At 43.2% G+C, this 18,344-nt stretch overlaps 3 protein-coding genes across 4 annotated transcripts in view; 1 reads left to right on the plus strand and 2 right to left on the minus strand.

Moving 5' to 3' along the window:
• The window catches only part of polr1a (RNA polymerase I subunit A), a 60,976-nt gene extending 46,404 nt beyond the window's left edge, over nt 1–14,572 (minus strand). Inside the window, exons 1-8 of the mRNA XM_080773505.1 lie at nt 14,404–14,572; nt 11,839–11,947; nt 10,044–10,139; nt 8,869–9,021; nt 8,089–8,196; nt 7,545–7,630; nt 828–916; nt 62–142 (exon numbers count right to left, since the gene is read on the minus strand). Of these exons, the coding sequence (XP_080629631.1) occupies nt 62–142; nt 828–916; nt 7,545–7,630; nt 8,089–8,196; nt 8,869–9,021; nt 10,044–10,139; nt 11,839–11,947; nt 14,404–14,480 (799 nt within the window). The 5' untranslated portion in view covers nt 14,481–14,572. The remainder of the gene's footprint in view (nt 1–61; nt 143–827; nt 917–7,544; nt 7,631–8,088; nt 8,197–8,868; nt 9,022–10,043; nt 10,140–11,838; nt 11,948–14,403) is intronic.
• Nucleotides 2,662–3,738, minus strand: LOC308322894 (hsp90 co-chaperone Cdc37-like; the record flags this gene model as incomplete). The annotated part of the gene is made up of 1 exon (XM_080774383.1): nt 2,662–3,738. The coding sequence occupies one exon, from the start codon at nt 3,736–3,738 to the stop codon at nt 2,662–2,664; it is 1,077 nt and encodes a 358-aa protein (XP_080630509.1).
• Nucleotides 14,573–15,033: 461 nt separating the features above from the next.
• The window catches only part of ptcd3 (pentatricopeptide repeat domain 3), a 20,711-nt gene continuing 17,400 nt past the window's right edge, over nt 15,034–18,344 (plus strand). For both annotated transcript variants that reach the window (XM_080773931.1, XM_080773932.1), the window contains exons 1-5: nt 15,034–15,122; nt 15,503–15,555; nt 16,769–16,808; nt 17,402–17,447; nt 17,861–17,929. In XM_080773931.1, coding sequence (XP_080630057.1) covers nt 15,040–15,122; nt 15,503–15,555; nt 16,769–16,808; nt 17,402–17,447; nt 17,861–17,929 — 291 coding nt within the window. In that variant the 5' untranslated portion in view covers nt 15,034–15,039. The remainder of the gene's footprint in view (nt 15,123–15,502; nt 15,556–16,768; nt 16,809–17,401; nt 17,448–17,860; nt 17,930–18,344) is intronic.

Raw genomic sequence — 18,344 nt, forward strand, 5'->3', positions numbered from 1 at the left:
TTAATGTGTGTGTTCCCCTGGGCCTCCCCAGACTCACTGCTTTACTTTATTCCATACGTACCTTCTTTGGCCCATACTTTAGTGATATGGTCTTTGCCAGTACTAGGCGTCATGTAGCCTCTCTTCCCAGCCAGCAGGTCTTCTACAGGGAGGGAAAAAAAACGTCCATTTTAGAAGACACTGTGACTAAAACAAAATAAAAACTATTCAAGAGACTATGACTAAAAACTAAAATCAAAATTGTTGCTGCCAAAAACAACACTGATGTATGGCACCAAATGTGGGGCAGTTGAGCCCCATTGACCTCCATTATATGATTATAACAACATTCCAGTTAAACGTTGGGAGCTCCATCCAACCTCTCTCAGGTGTAATAATAATAATAATAATAATAATAAGCTTTATTTATATAGCACCTTTCATACAGGGTTGCAGTTAAAAGTGCTTCACAGGCAGGATATACAGTACAAGTGCTTTACAGTTAGGTTAAAACAAACACAATACAAGACAAGACAGTGGATGTGCATGACATCAGACATTGAGATAAAAATAGGCATGAGGTCCAGCATTTAAAATATTTAAGAGAAAAATATATATAGAATAATAATAAAATACATGACGGGAGGCCTCAATAAAGTGCTACGGCAGGGTGGAGGAGAAGGCTAATCTGAAGGTGTGTGTTTTTAGTTTTTGTTTGAATATGTTGGTGGAGTTGGCCTCTCTGATTTCCTGAGGAATTGTATTCCATCATTTTGGTGCATAAAACGAGAATGCTGCCTCTCCTGTTTTCTTTTCGTGGTGTAAACAACATATATGTTTATTTGTACCTTCGGTGTCGTCGCCGGTCTGCGCTCCTTGAGGCATGGTGACGATCAGCTTGCTGTTGTGTTCCCGACGCACCACAGACCGGCCACTCCTAAAGCACAGAATAAGAACAATCTTTTAATAATAATGAATTGCATTTCTATCGCGCTTTTCCAAGTGCTCAAAGCGCTTTTTACATTGGAAGGTGCAGCTAAGCTGCGAACAGTCGACGCCAGCGTCCTCACTTCCCACATTCACACACCGACGGTGGCGAGCTCACACCGACCGACTCATTGGAGGCAATGTGGGGTTCAGTGTCTTGCCCAAGGACACTTCGACATGTGGACAGGAGGAGGAGCCGGGATTTGAACCCAGGGACCATTGGACGACCTGCTCTACCTCCTGAGCCACAGCCGCCCCACTACTAGAGCACAGAATAAGAACCATGTTTTACTGACCGTCGCGTCCACTTCACGTTGATTGATTGAATTTAATAGTTTATTAACCTTCAAATCCACCCTCAAAACCCATCTCTTCAAAATTGCCTTCCCTAGCTAACCCTTTTCAATGTCTTTTAATGTTCTTTAGCTTTTAGTGTTATTTTTCCTTTTTCTTTAGCTTTTAGTGTTATTTTTCCTTTTCCTATTAAAGTTGTAAAGCGTCTTTGGGTACTCAGAAAAGCGCTATATAAGTTTGAGATATTATTATTATTATTAGACATGAATGTAAAAACAGCAAGTTTAGAGTACAGTCACTTACAACACCACCAAAAAGTCCTTGCGGTCTTGTTTCCATTTACAATTTACTTCATTAGTACAAGAAATCTATGGAAAATACAGGATCAACCTCAAACTCAAATCAAAGAAAACTCCTTGGGATAATAACGGCCATAGCCGTCATCACAAATGTGATGAGGTTATGAAGTTGCTATGGCCATATTTAGCCCAATGAGTGTTTTTTATGCAAAACTAATGCTTGGAATGGATTCAGCATCATTAAAACCCCTAGTTTGACACGTCACATGCTACTTAAAGCAAAATGAAATCTAGAAAATATTTGCCTTATATATAGCCATTTTTAACGCTTTCCCCTCAGACAATTCCAGGCAACCTTTTTCTGTTATTCAGGAAATCAGCTGAGTTTGGTTCTTTTGCAATTAGTTTGAGGTCAAATGACATTATGACTGGACTATATGCAATCAATTCATAGACATGGCATGGAGAATAATAACACAATTCAATATCATCAATAACAAAAATCAATAACATCAAAATCATTTCAGTATCGGTCCCAAAAAACCTGATCAGAGCATCCCTAGCACAAACCACAGGTAAAGCTACAGATGACAACAGGGAGGAGAGGCTGTGATAGTCATGCCACAGTTAGTTGCTGCGAGAGCAAGGTCTAGCCAACACCAACTCGGGATTCCTGGATTGCTGCCCTCCACAATGTCCTCTCCAACATCAGGTTCTTGAGCTCTGCAGTGTTGTCAGCCAAGCTGTCGCGCTGCAGACCGTCTACATTAGGTGGTACGCTTCTTTCCCCTCCTGGCTTTGCCCTGGGTTGGCTCCTATAGGGTCAATTTACTTGCCTCAAGTTGGGTGGGTGCCTGACGCAGTGCCCTGCCAGACTCATCCTTCTCTCTCTGACTTTGTCCACATTTCAGATGCGGTCCGTCCATGTGACACCTAGTGCCATTCGTAGCGTTCATGTGTAGACTCCATCCAGGGCTTTTTTCCGCCACAGAAGTCAGACATAATAGGCAATAGTAGCAGTATAATATGCGGGGAAAACAGTCGTCATAAAATCGGTGTCGGTCCTTCATGTTCTCGCACTTCACTTTGTGCATCCTCTATCCTACTGGGCGTCATCTTCCTCTTTGTCACTGCCACCATCATCACCACCGGCGACCCAGAACCCTGCCTCCACGCATCTCTTCATGTGGGCCCGGGCCTCGGCCGGCTCCATCCTGCCGATCACCTCCTGTAGCATGCGGACGTCTTTCCCATCGAAACACCTCTGCATCTCCTCCGGCAGGGACTGGAAAACCTCCAGGCGTTCCTCTTCCTTCTCCGGCTCTCTCTTGGCCTCGTCCATGGCCGTCCACGCGGGGCTCTCAGCGGCGCGGCGCACCTCCTCTCTGAAGCACTCCAGCTCGTCGGAGAACGTGTCCAGTTGGCGCTGATCCGCGGCTTTCATCTTGGAGAAGAAGCGACGGAAACAGGCGCGGGGGTCCGCCTTCAGGGCGTCGGCCAGCCTCGAGATGAAGCGCATGACCACGGCCTGGTGGGCCGTTCGCTCCAACGACTCGCGTCTCTTCGAGACTTCGAGGTCGACGCACATCATCATCAGGAGGTTAAAGGTCTCCGCGCATAACAGGTGCGGGTTGTCGGAAAGGTACTCCTCGCTGTCGTCCCAGCTTCGCATCGCGGCAAAACGCTTGACGTCCTTCTCGTACCTCTTGGCGAAGGACATAAACGTTTCGGTCTCCTCGACGTCGTCTCGACGTCGAGGAGACCGAAACGTCTCCGTCGTCTCGACGTCGTTGACGACCGCGGCCTTGCTGAAGCCGCCCCTGCAGAGCGTGTCTGCGTTCCACGGCGTCTTCTTCTCTTCCCGCCGATGCGCCACCACCTTCTCCTCCCACTCCCGCTCCTCTCGTTCCAGCCTCTCCATGTCGTCCCGTGCCTCCTTGCTCGACCCCGCGGCGAGCTCCCCCGCCGCCTTCTCCTCCTGCCGGCGCGTCAACTCGCGCTTGGACTCGGCGAGGGCCTCCTCCAGCTCCGCGCCCTTCTTCCGAAACGCTTCCGTTCGCTCCACGCGCGCCTGGTGTCTCCATCGGAAGAGGCTGGCCGTGTCCACGTTGGGATGCGTGGCGTCCTCGTCGTCTGAGACCTCGATGTGGTCCCACACGCTGTAGTCTATTCTGGACATGATGCTAGCCAAGGCGTCGTAGCCAAGGCGCTAGCTGGGACTGTCGTCGTTCTGCTGGTCTGTTAGAAGGTTCAACGTGTTGAAACGGCCCTATGAAAAGTAACCCATGCTTTTTTTGTTCTTGCTTAATGTAAGTCGCTCTGGATTAAGAGCGTCTGCTAAATGACTAAATTGTAAATTGTAACTCTGGTCTTCCTCAATTCAGCCAAAAATGTCAGTTTGACACATTTCCTCGTTGTGGTCAATACGTCATCAATATGTCATCAACACGTCAGGACCGGTGGAGATACAGTAGTATCGTTATTCAATAAAATAAAATAAAAAAGCAGACCTACAAGCTCGTGGCGCACTATGAGCTTGTAGATCTGCTATTTTTCAATAGCTAAAGCATAACACCAAAAGGGGTTCCCGCCCCAAAATGGGTTAAAAGGACGAGATGTAACTGGAGAAAGACTGCTGTAGATTGCATTGATTGATTGATTGAAATCTTTATTAACAGTTTGCAGAATGACAGTACATTTCAAGCACAAACTCAATACAAAGACTGTTAACTGTGAGTGGACGACCCAATTAAGCCTTACACTTGTTTACAACAGGGTCCACATTGTTCAATTCATCAAAACATTTAGAGACAAACAAATAGACACTTCTATGTAGTTAAAGAACAGAACAGGAATTCATCATATAGGAAGCGAAAAGGGAAAAAAAGTATATATACAGTGAGGGGAACAGGGGGATAAAAGAAAAGAAAACGAAAGACAGAGTGTAGGGCGCCTGCACACAGCACCATGCGTTGATGCCATGTGTGCATATGTGCAGGCACCCAACACCACGTCCATACAAAAACATAGTACAATCCATAGTACAAAGACAGAGTGTAGGGCGCCTGCACACAACACCATGCGTTGATGCCATGTGTGCATATGTGCAGGCACCCAACACCACGTCCATACAAAAACATAGTACAATCCAGATACAAATTCAGCTTTTACAGAGGCCAGTTTCGAATTGCAGCCATCCGTAGGTGCCCTTTGAGAGCAGTTTTGAAGGAGCCAAGGGATTCACATGTCTTAATGACTGTTGGTAGGGCGTTCCACATTTTGGTCGCATAGGAGCGAAAAGAATTTAGTCCCTTGTTTGTGCCGAATCTGGGTTGTACATGGTTTGTTGCACTCCCTCTGGTGTTGTGGGTGTGGACTTCGTTTACATTAAGGAAGTATTTAGACAGGTACATGGGTATCTTGGTGGTGTATCTAATCTTGTGGACCAGACCCATTGCAAGATGCTGTACTCTGTCGTTGACCCTAAGCCATCCTAGCCTGTCAAAGTGGGCAGGGGTGAGGTGGGTTCGGGGGGTGAGGCCAAGTAGGAGCCTGACCAGTTTGTTTTGGGAGGTCTGGAGCCTACCCGTTGAGAGACTTGAATATAGCTGCAGCATGCAGTCTCCCTCAAATGCCTCTCGGTCCATGTCTTGTCCATTTATTAGTTTAGTTATATTTAGTTTAGTTATATTAGTTATATTAGAGTAAATACATATATTTAGCCTGTGACAGCCTATCAGCTGGTCAGTCAATGCTGCTCCGCTTGTGTACAATAGAAAAACAGGTGAGGATAAAGCCTACTACAGCTCCCGACCTGCTTCCGCAAAGGTTTTGCGGAAATAATAAAAGTCGATTCCGGTGTACAGTTTGTACACCCATATTTGGGCGTACGCCACGTTGATAAAGGAGGGCCATATTGTGTCTATAAGAATGGCGGAAATGGTCCAGGCAATGACGGTGCTCAACGGGGCAGAACAGTTTGGAGTCCGAGGACGTGCCGGACAGCCAGAAGGCCCGCTGGCAGTACCATCACCAAGTCATCACCAGAACGGACCCCCACCAATCCCTATGTTCTCAGGCAGACACCCCCACCAATCCCTATGTTCTCAGGCAGACACCCCCACCAATCCCTATGTTCTCAGGCAGACACCCCCACCAATCCCTATGTTCTCAGGCAGACACCCCCACCAATCCCTATGTTCTCAGGCAGCAGTTACTTTGTGCTCACCAGAGACTTTGTGTAACACGTGCTGGAGAACAAAGAGGCTCAGGACTTCATGGAGTGGAGCAAGGACACGCTTTGCCCCCGAAGAACACGCGTGGGCCAGTCTGAACAGGCTGAGCACCGTGTCCGGGTCGGATCCGACCCACAGCCACAGTACCACGGCTCTGACATGACCGCCATGGCTCGCCTGGTTCACTGGGGCTGTCATGAGGGTGATGTACCCGCCCCGTACCCTCCATGCCAGTCGACACTTAGAAGAGACGTGTGTGTGTGTACGGGAGCGGCGACCTCCGCTAACCCCGGCACCACCAGCTCATGGCGAACAAGTTTGATCCACAGGTGGACGACACTGCCATTAGATGTCAGGAAGAGGCGTGTATCTACAACAAATCCATTTCTGCCTGGAAAAAATGTATACAACTAGAACTGCACTCTGTCGAGTGCATACTTGCTTGTTGCACACTAGTAGGCCATAAATGGCCAACTAGTGCGCAAGCAGAGCGCGCTGTAAACTGTCAAATCTCAGTATCTCTGTGAAGGATCTGCATGTTGGAATTTTTCAATAGTTTCAATCATTTTTTGACAATTTCCCTTGATCTCCTCTAGTATTTTTCTTCTCCTCTCCGTGATTTTCTTCTTACGTATATTCAATTGTTCATTTCGTTTTTCTTCATTTGTCAGTTTAAATTGATTTTCTAGCACATCCATTAGTTCTTTTTTAAGTATATCCCTTCGTTTTTCCCTTCGTGTTTCGTTGCTCTTAACGTTTTGTATCTTCTTTCTATTAATCTTGTACCTTCTTTCTTCTTCTGTTGTTTTACTCTGATCCTTTTTAGCATAATATGAATCCCGTCTTTTTGAAAGACGTTTTCTTCGTTGTTCATAGGTTTTGTTTTTATAAGTTTCCCTTCGTTTTTCCCTTCGTTTTTCCTCGTCTTGTTTTTTCATTTCTTTTGTTGATTTCCTGTGATTTCTCTGTCTCGCTTCGTCTCGCTCATTTTTGAGTTTTTGGTTGCGCACATCTCGTATATTCTTTAGTTTTTCGTTACGTATAATCAAACGTTTCCTTCTTTGCTTTCTTTGTTCTGGAACTGAAAGGGGGTTATGCAGGTCATTTTTTATGTAAATACGTTTCCTTCGTTCATTGGTTTTGTTTTGTAGTTTTACCCTTAGATTTTCTTCCTCTTTAAGGTATTGGTTCATCTTTTCATTAATTTTATAACAAGAATTCCTGCCTTTTGTTCTCCTAGTTCAACTATGGATTGGTACAGAAGGCTATATAATATAGCTCTATGCGTCTCACTTCTCTTCCAAATAAAACGCAATCTTATTTATTTGGACACCTTCAGTTCTTTAGGTCAGAAAGTATATATCTTCTCTTTCTAGAATAACTTTGACTTGGTTTTTGCACACTACCTTTTGATAATATGGAATGAAATTAACGTAAAGCTTTATGGTTAACCTTTTGACACTACCGTGTACTTTTATACACTCCAGAAACATGATGTTGTATTACTTACGTCATCATTGAGAGCTAGTTTTACATATACTTTTCCAGTTTTCCAGATCTTATTTAAAATGCTGAATGTTGCTCTTGCTTTCCCTATTCGTGACTTCACATCTTCCTCCGTCCCACCGTGGTGGGTGCATAGCACTGTATGACTTGTTGTAGGTTGATTCTTTTATGGGAGGTTTGGAATCTTCCAGTGATGATCCTTGAGTCTGAATCAGTGTTGAGAGAGGACTCATAGTGTTCTTACCCACAGTGTGGACATTTCCTGCTGGTCATGTAGACCCTCCAGAAGTTGTTTATCAGGCTGGCTTTCTTCTCAACCCGATGTTTAGTCTGCAAGACGCACGCACGCACGCACACCCACACACACACACGCACACACGCACACCCACACACACGCACGCACACCCACACACACACACACACACACACACACACACACACATGAACGTTAGTATAACTATACTTGTGACTGAGCGCATCAACATTCAAGGACGGCGAGTGACATTCTTACAATTGTGTCATTTTCTTTACCCGTAAACCTGAAGCCGAAAATAGCAGATCTGCAAGCGCCAAAACGTGATGCAAAGAGACCCGTTGTGAGCTTGGAGTTTTGGTATTTTGTTTTCAAAAACGTTTAAAAGTGGTTAAGTTTGTCCGTGGGGTTCATTAATATCAAACCAATGAAAGTGTTAACAATAGCTATGCAACTAAATAACAATTATTCGAAAGAAAGGTTTGGAAATGTGAAAGGTTAACGGTGGTTGGACCCGACTGACTGCAGTACTGACCGGGTTGCTGGCGTCTTCTGGGCTGGACGTTGCGATGACGCTCTGGGTGAACACCTCCAGAACCTGGCTGATCTCATCCCCGCTGGCCTTCTTGTTCACCTCCAGGAACTAAAACACACACAATCATGTTCTATTCATATTTGTAATGTGGGTTATACAATATACGTATATATATATATATATATATATATATATACACATGTATGAGTATAGAGGCCTTTTTGCACTCCTCCTGGCACTTTTTCTTTCATATTTTTGCATACCGTTATTTGTATTTTGTGCCAAATAAATCACATTGAATCAAACGCCCGTATTAACGGTTTTAGTACACTCACTCTCAAAGAGTGCACGAACAGACTCGTAACCATTCATTAAAACGTGATCCGAGGCAAAAGTTTGAAATGATTGATTTAACCCATTTTGGGGGCGGGAACCCCTTTTGGTGTTGGCACTATGTTATGCTTTAGCTATTGAAAAATAGCAGATCTACAAGCTCATAGCGCGCCACCGAGTGGCGCGCTACGAGCTTGTAGGTCTGCTATTTTATTTTAAATCGAAGAACGACTGACATAGAAACATATCTTTTTCAGAACACTGTCAGGATGTAGAAGACATTTTTTTAGAATCTGATCTCAGGTCAGAATGGAAAACTGTCAGGATGTAGAAGACATTTTTTAGAATCTGATCTCAGGTCAGAATGGGTTAAAGTCATTTGGCCCAGCCCTTCTCCACCTTGTAGAAGACATTTTTAGAATCTGATCTCAGGTCAGAATGGGTCACCTTGTTGAGGACGTTCTCGGCCTGGTAGACGTCTCTCAGCGGAGCGCCGTGGTCAAACAGCTTCATCTGGCTGAGCAGGAGGTGGACGGAGGCCCGGGGACACGTCAACATGTGACAGGACAGACACGAGCCTCGCACCAACAGGTAGAGTTTCTGACGGGAGAGGAGAGGAGAATAGATATAGGGTTATTATACCATACAAAAGTCATTGGTGTTTATCATCTGGTTATAAACGGATGTAGACACGTCCCATACTCTTCTCCCTTCTGGCTCCAAAACTGTGGAATGCACTTCCCATTGCAGTCAGAACTGCAGCATCACTCCCAATCTTCCGCCGTAGTCTGAAAACGCAACCTTTTCAGACTCCATCATGGCCCATAGCACTTACCCTACCCCCTTAGATAGCATTTCTGACTGTAGACTTAGATAGCATTTGATACAGACTTATAGCATGTATGTAGCCATAGCACGTCATAGTACATATGTATAGCATAGTATAGTATATGTATAGTTTAATTATATAGATATTCCACTGTTACGTTCTTAGTTTACACATGTTTCATGATAAATGCTTTTTATGTGATTTTATGTGATGTATGATGCTTTTTTGTTCTTGCTTAATGTAAGTCGCTCTGGATGAAGAGCGTCTGCTAAATGCCTAAAGTGTAAATTGTAAATTGTAAAACTGATGTTGTCTTTGTTGACACGAGACACAAGGAGGTCCTGATTCTGGAGGTGGGCTGTGTCTTTGATTTGTACATGGACCAGGCATTCCAAGATCAATATTCTAAGTATCAACCATTACTTGGAAGCATAACAAACTTGGGGTATCGCTGTATATTTGCCATACTGATATTCGGAAGCCTGGGCCGTGTGCATAAACTGACCATGAGTGGCCTAAGAATAGCTGGCATGACAAAAAGCAAAGCCAAACAACTTGCCAAATACTGTTCTGTCTCGTCTGTTATAGGCAGTTTGTCTGTGTGGAGAAGGAGGTGCCATGTGTATCCTTAAGTGAACATGAACTGTCAACCCCGTTATATTTGTTTCCTTAAGTTCAAATAAAGAAATCGAAATATGTGTGTGTGTGTGTGTGTGTGTGTGTGTGTGTGTGTGTGTGTGTGTGTGTGTGTGTGTGTGTGTGTGTGTGTGTGCGTGTGCGTGCGTGCTCTTACATCAAACAGCAGTGGGTTGTAGACCGGTAACGGTAACTCCACGTGACCCAGATGTCCAGGACAGTTGTTGTAGTCCTGACAGCACGTTGAACACACCTGCATAGGAACAGCATCACAGCACCATGAACTAACCCATTCTGACCTGAGATCAGATTCTAACGCACAGAAGAATGGTGGTTCTTTAACCCATTCTGACCTGAGATCAGATTCTAACGCACAAAAGAATGGTGGTTCTCTAAACAGACCATTTACAAAGCATCTACTGTACTTTCACTGCACAACGCTGGGACTACAAATTCAATATATAGGCCCAAGATTTTGGGATAGGGATAGGGATAATTAATTGACATCCCTATATACAATTAATCGATTAATTCACAATTGATAACCTTATCGTTGGTTGATACTTGATTGAAGTGCTGTTTAAAAATAAATCTGTTAATCTTAATTTCCCTCAATGTTCAACATGGAAATCTACATTTTACTGATATACAGAAAGAATAAAAAAATGCATATTATGTTCCTTAAAGGAGAATTCCATGCTAGAAGGTTTTCTTACCTTTCTTTGTAGTTGTTACGTCCCCACCAAAGAGGTCCAGGTGTTATTTTGTGCAAAAGCTCCTTATTGGCTATTTCCCCTACCATAAGCCCTCAATGAATTGCATTTAATTGAATGGGGGCTATGGGGTGTTGTGCTAATTCGCTTATTTCCATCGCTCAAACTTTATATTTTTTTGTATATATCCTCTCTTCATAATGTAAATAATATCCCAAGCGGCACACTTTACTACTTATTTCGATGGAAATAAGCGAATTAGCACAACACCCTATAGCCCCCATTCAATTCAATGCAATTCATTGAGGGCTTATGGTAGGGGAAATAGCCAATAAGGAGCCTTTGCACAAAATAACACCTGGACCTCTTTGGTGGGGACGTAACAACTACAAAGAAAGGTAAGAAAGCCTTCTAGCATGGAATTCTCCTTTAATCAAATATGTATTTGACCATGTGAGATACAGGGCCAGACAGACAATGGCATCTTTGTATGAGGAATACAATGAAATAAAAAGTGCACTGTCTTGTCTGTCACATCACATGCCAAAGCAGAAAGTTTCTGTGGTTACCAAGGTGGGTGGGTAAAAATTGGGTTCTATCACCCAATGATAGAACCGCAGAATTTGATTAATTGCTGTTACTGCTATGTTTAATTGAAGAATTTCTTAATAACTATAAAGATCCGTAAATTATTTTATCATTTTCACCTATGACCATACCAGGGCTCGACAGTGCGACTAGGTACTCGCATTTGCTACGAAGAAGAATAGCACCGTGCAAGTTGTAAAATTAAATTTGTAGCACCGGTGCGACTACAGAATTTGACCATTCAATCGTGATAAAGAAGGCTCTGATACAGCAAGTGCACATTCTTTTTTCTTTTAATATTTTATATCCCACGATTTTGTAACCCATTTTTCACCCCTGTGTCAATCATCTAATGTGATCCTGGGCTCTACACACCCTCCACCAACCTAGTCCCCATATATGGGGGACAAGGGGAGAGCAACGGACTTGAACTCATGGTTCCTTCATGCCTGAGTGTCCAAGTTGCTCCTTTACACCTGACAGGGGGGAGTTTCCCTGGTTGGACGTAGCGCGTGGAAGGAACACGTTATTCCAACCAGTTCCTTTCCCCTCCATCAGGCGCCCCGGCTGGCCAGGGGGATGCAGTTTAGTGACCAGGATTCATGTGCAAGTGCACATTCTATAGTCGCGGTTCTTTAAGCCCAACGTCACCTCTTTGTTGTCGGCAGGACCCAAGGCCAGGTCGTACAGGCCGTTAGCCGCTACGTTCCCAACGCCGTCCAGGAATCTGAAGTTGGTGATCAGCTTCACACTCAGCTTTCTGTTCAGGAAACACAGAAAAGCAATGGTTGACACACACACACACACACACACACACACACACACACACATGTGCTGGTGGCACTGACTGGATTATCTTTGTTTGATCACCAATATAGATGATTTTATTTGTTTACATCCAGATAACGTCGGCCGCCGCAGGAAGGGTTGGAACCCACAACCTTCCGCATGAAAGGCATATGCTCTAACCGAGTGCAGTACTTAATTTAGACAGTTTTTGGTTTAGACTAGTCATTAGTCCTACAACTACAACCTATCTCAAACCCTCACCCTAAACCTAACCTCCCACGGGGCAGCACACCTAAACCTAACCTTAACCCATGTCTAACTAATGACTAGTCTAAACTATAAGTATGCACCCCCTCTATAACCACTACACTATCAATATTAATGGAGAAACTCTTTTGAGATCTGTGGGGGGGGGGGGGGGGGGGGGGGATACAAATACTAATAAAAACTACTATGAGATGCCCAAAATAGGGACGCCAGGTTGAAATGGTGCCTCTGGAAATGGGAAATGAGTGAGCACAAAATATGGATCTATAGTGAATAAAGAATAGTAAATAACTCATAACTTATTGTGTAATTATTGAATTTGAATTTGTCACCTTGATTATTTGCCAGATTACTATAGTTAACCTGCCAAGTTGACACTACAAATCTCAACATTATTGACTCATCACTTGGATCTCCATATATGGACTGGACCAATACCGACATCATCGGCTGACTGACTACACATCTACGTCTGACATCACGTACTGTATATGACCTCATCACCCGGGTTCTACATATATGGACCTGAAACCCACTGACATCAAGCGGATCTCCATACATGGAAACTGACGACACATCACTGTCAGTGATTCACTGACAGCAGGATAACCACCTGAATAGTATAAACGGAGCTACACTAGTCTGATAGACGCAAACCAACGCATTCAGGTACATCCAATGATCTCAAATCCCCAGAACCTCCTACTGACAGGACAAGACACAAGACACAAGCCACAGGACACAAGCTTAAGGACACAGACCTCTTCAAGACTCTACCTTCAAGACCTTTGACCTTCAGAAGAGGATCAGGATCAAGAACACCTCAACCCATACGAGCAAATTGGTATCTCCTTCACTCCACTCAAGGTATGACTAACTAAACTATAACTAAACTATAACTATAACTAACTATATTTAAAGTATATGACCCAGATACCTTATACCAGTTGTTCCTAAACTGTTTCGAAGTACCCCCAAATGAACATTTCTTAGGCCACGGACCCCCCTTTTGAAAACATATGACAGTGACCCCGATAAGGGAGGATTTTTTTACAGATCCAAACACTCCTTTTTTACCCCCCAGTTTCACACACATTATGCTACGGACCCCCGATTTAATGGCATTTCTATCTCTGTTACCCCAATTTATATTGTAAAACCACTGTTAATTTAACTCTGAGAGTTACACTTTGGAATAGTCTTCCACTCCACATATATAAAGGCTAGCCCCACCTTGGAGATTTTTAAATCCAACCTGAAAACACACCTTTTTAGTCATGGCTTTTAATACAGTGTGAAGATTATTTCAATTGTATTACATGTTGTATTATTTATTGCACTGTGATAGACTACGGTCTACCTGTTCTGGAAAGCACTTCGTGTCAACTGCTGTTCTTTTGAAATGTGCTATATAAATAAAATTGACTTGACTTGACATAGGCCTACTACATGTATCACACGCATCAGCATGGTATTTTTCAATTTTCAACAATTTTTTACCTACTATGGTTTCAACATACTGCATACATACAGTACAGCCTAAAATGGTAGGGAAGTGCCCCATCTTGTGACAAAACGCATGTACTACACACAAACACTTTCCTGCTCCATCACTGTATGTTTAAGTAATATAGCAGTTAAATGTTGTGCATTGAACGTGTCACCATGCAGTTTCAACAAATGTTACATTCTGCAGGTGTTTTAATAGAAGCATAATTGACATTAAAACGGAGGTTTGGTCTGACAAGTCAATTCTGGTATGTTGTCGCACAGTAGTGTCCGCTGTTGCATTATACAGACTGTGTATGCAACTAAGCAAAAACACAGTAGCCTAGTGAAATAGATAATACAAATAATAATTAATATATTCATAATACTTGTGTACTGTAGCCTATACTGTATGTAAATATATAGTCACACAAGCAGGACATGTCTGGACTAGTCTACTCTGTTGTCAGAGAGACAGACACACTGTTTGGAATGAAATCCTCTGCGCCACAAAATCACACACATATACACAACATTCATTGACCAAACACGCGCGCGCACATGCTGTTTTGAAACTGTAGTACAGTAGAGGTAGTAGTAGTAGTAGAATAATGTGAGCATGTGTTTGTTGTTTATTAGCATTTGAAGCTAACTAGTATAACTCAAACTCACCTAATCTCCTGGGGGGTGTACATGCCGAACGACATGCCCTCCATGCGCCTCCACGGGACGTCCTTACCGAACAGCATTGTTGTTGTTGACAAGAATACTAATAATAATGTTTTTAGGCTTTATTCATAATAATAATGTGTCATTAGACAGTTGAGCGGCAGAGAAAACAAACAAGTCTCACACTCTGTCTGAAGTCAGTCCTCGCTCGCCGCCACCACGCACACACGTGGGTTCAGTTCAGTCAGTAGAGAGCGCTCGCGCGGATATACTTTTATCCGACCTACAAGCCCACACGGTGTCGCATCTACAACGCTCTGTGGGCTTGTAGATCGGCTAAAGTTCACCGTCGTACGGGCGAGCCATAAATCAGAGCGTACCACTGTGCTCAAGTCAACGGGGGGGCGGGGGATAGAACGTCTGAAAAAGTATTATTCAACAATGCACATATATACATATATGTCAATGTAATTTAATTGTGTTTAATACATTAGTTGATATTACCCAGAATAGAAACAATAATTAAAGCCCCGTAAAACGGATTTAATCGTTGAAAATGTAACGTTCAAGTCCCCCCCGTCGCCCCCCAGGCTACTTGGTTGAGTCCTCCCAGAGTGCCTCTGTGCAGTTGGATCCAACATGGCGGCGGCAGGAGGCAGGCATGTAGGACACTACCTGTACAACAACAGCAGGATTCTACGACTTAACAACCTCCAACTGAGGTAGGACACTCGTTATTACATGCTTATAATTATTATTATTATATGTTGTGTTGAGGTTTGAATAGGAAATAAAATGCTGCCTTAATTATTGGGGCACTTGTGTGTTGTGTGTTTGACAGCAAGCATCCTCTGTCTGACAGGAGGTCATACAATAAATAATATACATTTTGTTTGTGTCACAAAACTGCTTAAGCTTAACAGAAGAAGGGGGGGGGGATAGTCTCACTGCCTGTCTTGCTCCTTAACAAGTAGAATACATTTTCAGGTTGGTCAACTGTGTGTGTGTGTGTGTGTGTGTGTGTGTGTGTGTGTGTGTGTGTGTGTGTGTGTGTGTGTGTGTGGGGGGGGGGGTGCACAATCACTGTATTAATTGTCTCTAGGAGCTTTGTTTGGAGTCCTGTCACGAGACAACAGACTGCCACAGCCAAAACAGGTAAACATACAAATGCAATGCATTGTTACAGCCTCCAAACAAAATATGCAAAAGTAATAAGTGGCTCAAATTGGAGACCTCCACATAAAGAAAGATAGCCCTGGTCCAGGGCTTACAGCGAGTCTCTCTCTGACGCCCTGTGGAAGTCCCTTCCGCAGACCTCTGGTGATATTCTCACTCCCGTGTGCGGGTTTTCAAATCCCAGCAAATAAACAAAACGACGTATACTCACCGACACAAAGCCTGCTAGACCTTGGTAAAAGTCTATTCTCGTAGCTGGGAAGCGTCTCAGGTCCCCAGTTTCTCTCTAAAATGCACTTTGTGCCATTTTAATAACGCAATGTAGCCTGAATTTACCGGGCAGAGTCATTTCGTCTACTATGGCATTTCCGGGTTTTGCCTGCGCCGATTTGGTTGGATTCATTTTATTTAATGATTAAAATAGTGCATTTTATAGAGAAACTAGCTTACCAATACAATGTTTCGTGCAACATTTTCGAATAAACTTTGAATTCAGATCTATGAACTTATAATATGCAAACAAAATACAAATAAGCAAACAACTAGATGTATATACGGTTATATTTAACATCAATACATGAGAGGCTCGAGAGCATTTAACGTCAGTTAAGGTCCTTGCAGACTGGACGCGTTTTTCGGAAAAACCAGTGGAGAAACGCTGCTAAAAACTGTACCTAGAGGGTATGCATTGTGCATGCTTAAAGTGAATGGCACATCAAGTGGCAAAGCAACAGGCAAAGTGAGTTGTAACATTGTTTTAATTTTGTTTAATACAATCAGATAGGACTTTTCTGTTTGGATGTATGGGCTGTCAAGGCCAGCAAGTCGGTTTATTTGCCACTCAGTAGGCATTCCTGCATAACTACCGGGTTTGATGATGATGTCACGCGCATACCCTCTATATATACAATGAACAAGCAAACAAGTTTAAAACAAAATACATGAACTGAACGTTTTTTTATTTTTTTTAAACTGCTATTTTAGAAGCTCAGGCTGAAAATGATGATCATCTTTTTGGTCATTACACTGGTCATTACACTGCCAATATCCATGTGATCAAAACAATCAAATAATGTCGTCCAAACAAATATATATTATATATATCGCTCAAGTTGGGCGTTAATCATTTTGATTCTGATTCAAATGATTGTGTGATGATTGAGTGACGCCAGTTGTGCTTCTGCTTTCACAGAGTCCACCAACACCATCGTCATTCCCAGGAAGAAAACATGGTATGTATAAACCCTTTTTTGGTTTAATGTTACGCTCTCAGGAGTTACATTATTGCTAAACATCTGCATTATTTAAGTCTACACGAAGTCTGCAAGAAGTCTACACAACAGTTGGAGAATGTAGAAGAATTGTTATTTTGAACAAAGTTTGCCTGCTGTCTCTCTCCTATGGTACAACATCAATACAGCATGGACTGGTGGACAAAATTGCATATTATTTTTATTTAACCTTTATTTAACCAGTAAAAAAAAACACATTGAGACTGAGTCTCTTTTGCAAGTGGGAACTGGCCAAAAGGCAACGAACAAAACAAAATTCTCCAACGACAACAAAATGTTCCAAGCCTGAGAGAGTCTGAGAGGCTAAATGTCATCCAATGGTGGTCCGTGGCTCAAATGCCCAACAAATAATGGGCGCTTGATATGAAAAGGGTTGAAAAACACACTGCCCCAGCGCGATGCCAAAAAATGACATCCATGCATGACGATGGCGGAGAATAATGACGGTATTATTATTATTTGTATCGTGGTCCACTCCACTCCTGGTCCACTCCACTCCTGACTCCACTCCATGTTTTCATTTCATTCAACAGGAACAAGGAGGCTGTTCTGCAAGCACTGGCCTCTACTGTCAGCCAGGTCTGTCTGTCTGTCTGTCTGTTGTAATGGACGTTTTGAAATGAGAATACTATCCACCTGTTAGTTGTCTGTCAGAAGACCATGTTTGACCACTACTGACCACACCTTCAATGTATTCTCTGCTCTCATGTGTGTATAAGAGAGAGCAATATAAAGGGCTCAGGAGGCTTGTCCTCCCTGGGCTGGTGGAGACCACCCTTGTATTAAAATTGTCATTGTTTCAGTCCACTCTCTGCCCTGTGTATTTCTTAAATGACTCTGATGTGAGTTCTAAAAATATCCACTTCACTGTCTGTCTGTCTGTCTGTCTGTCTGTCTGTCTGTCTGTCTGTCTGTCTGTCTGTCTGTCTGTCTGTCTGTCTAATGTGTGTGTGTGTCAGGCCTAATGTCCTCTTGTCTCTCCTCTACTCTAGGACCATACAGCGTACCCATATCACTTCCAGGATGACCCTTACCTCTCCCCAAGGACCTCTGCAGAGTTTGTATGTCAAACAGCATCTATCTGTCTGTCTAGAACAGGGGTGGAAACAGTGTTTTAAGGATGGTGGTGTGTTTTCTGTAGCTAAAAACAGTGTTTTAAGGACGGTGGTGTGTTTTCTGTAGCTATAAACAGTGTTTTTAAGGACGGTGGTGTGTTTTCTGTAGCTAAAAACAGTGTTTTAAGGATGGTGGTGTGTTTTCTGTAGCTAATAACAGTGTTTTAAGGATGGTGGTGTGTTTTCTGTAGCTAAAAACAGTGATTTTAAGGATGCTGGTGTGTTTTCTGTAGCTAAAAACAGTGTTTTTAAGGATGCTGGTGTGTTTTCTTTAGCTAAAAACAGTGTTTTTAAGGATGGTGGTGTGTTTTCTGTAGCTGTATTCTCTCTCTCAGTCACATCTTCTGTCTCTCTCCCTCTG

Source organism: Protomyctophum bolini, assembly GCF_963924005.1.
Source record: "Protomyctophum bolini genome assembly, chromosome: 10".
Lineage (NCBI taxonomy): Eukaryota > Metazoa > Chordata > Actinopteri > Myctophiformes > Myctophidae > Protomyctophum > Protomyctophum bolini.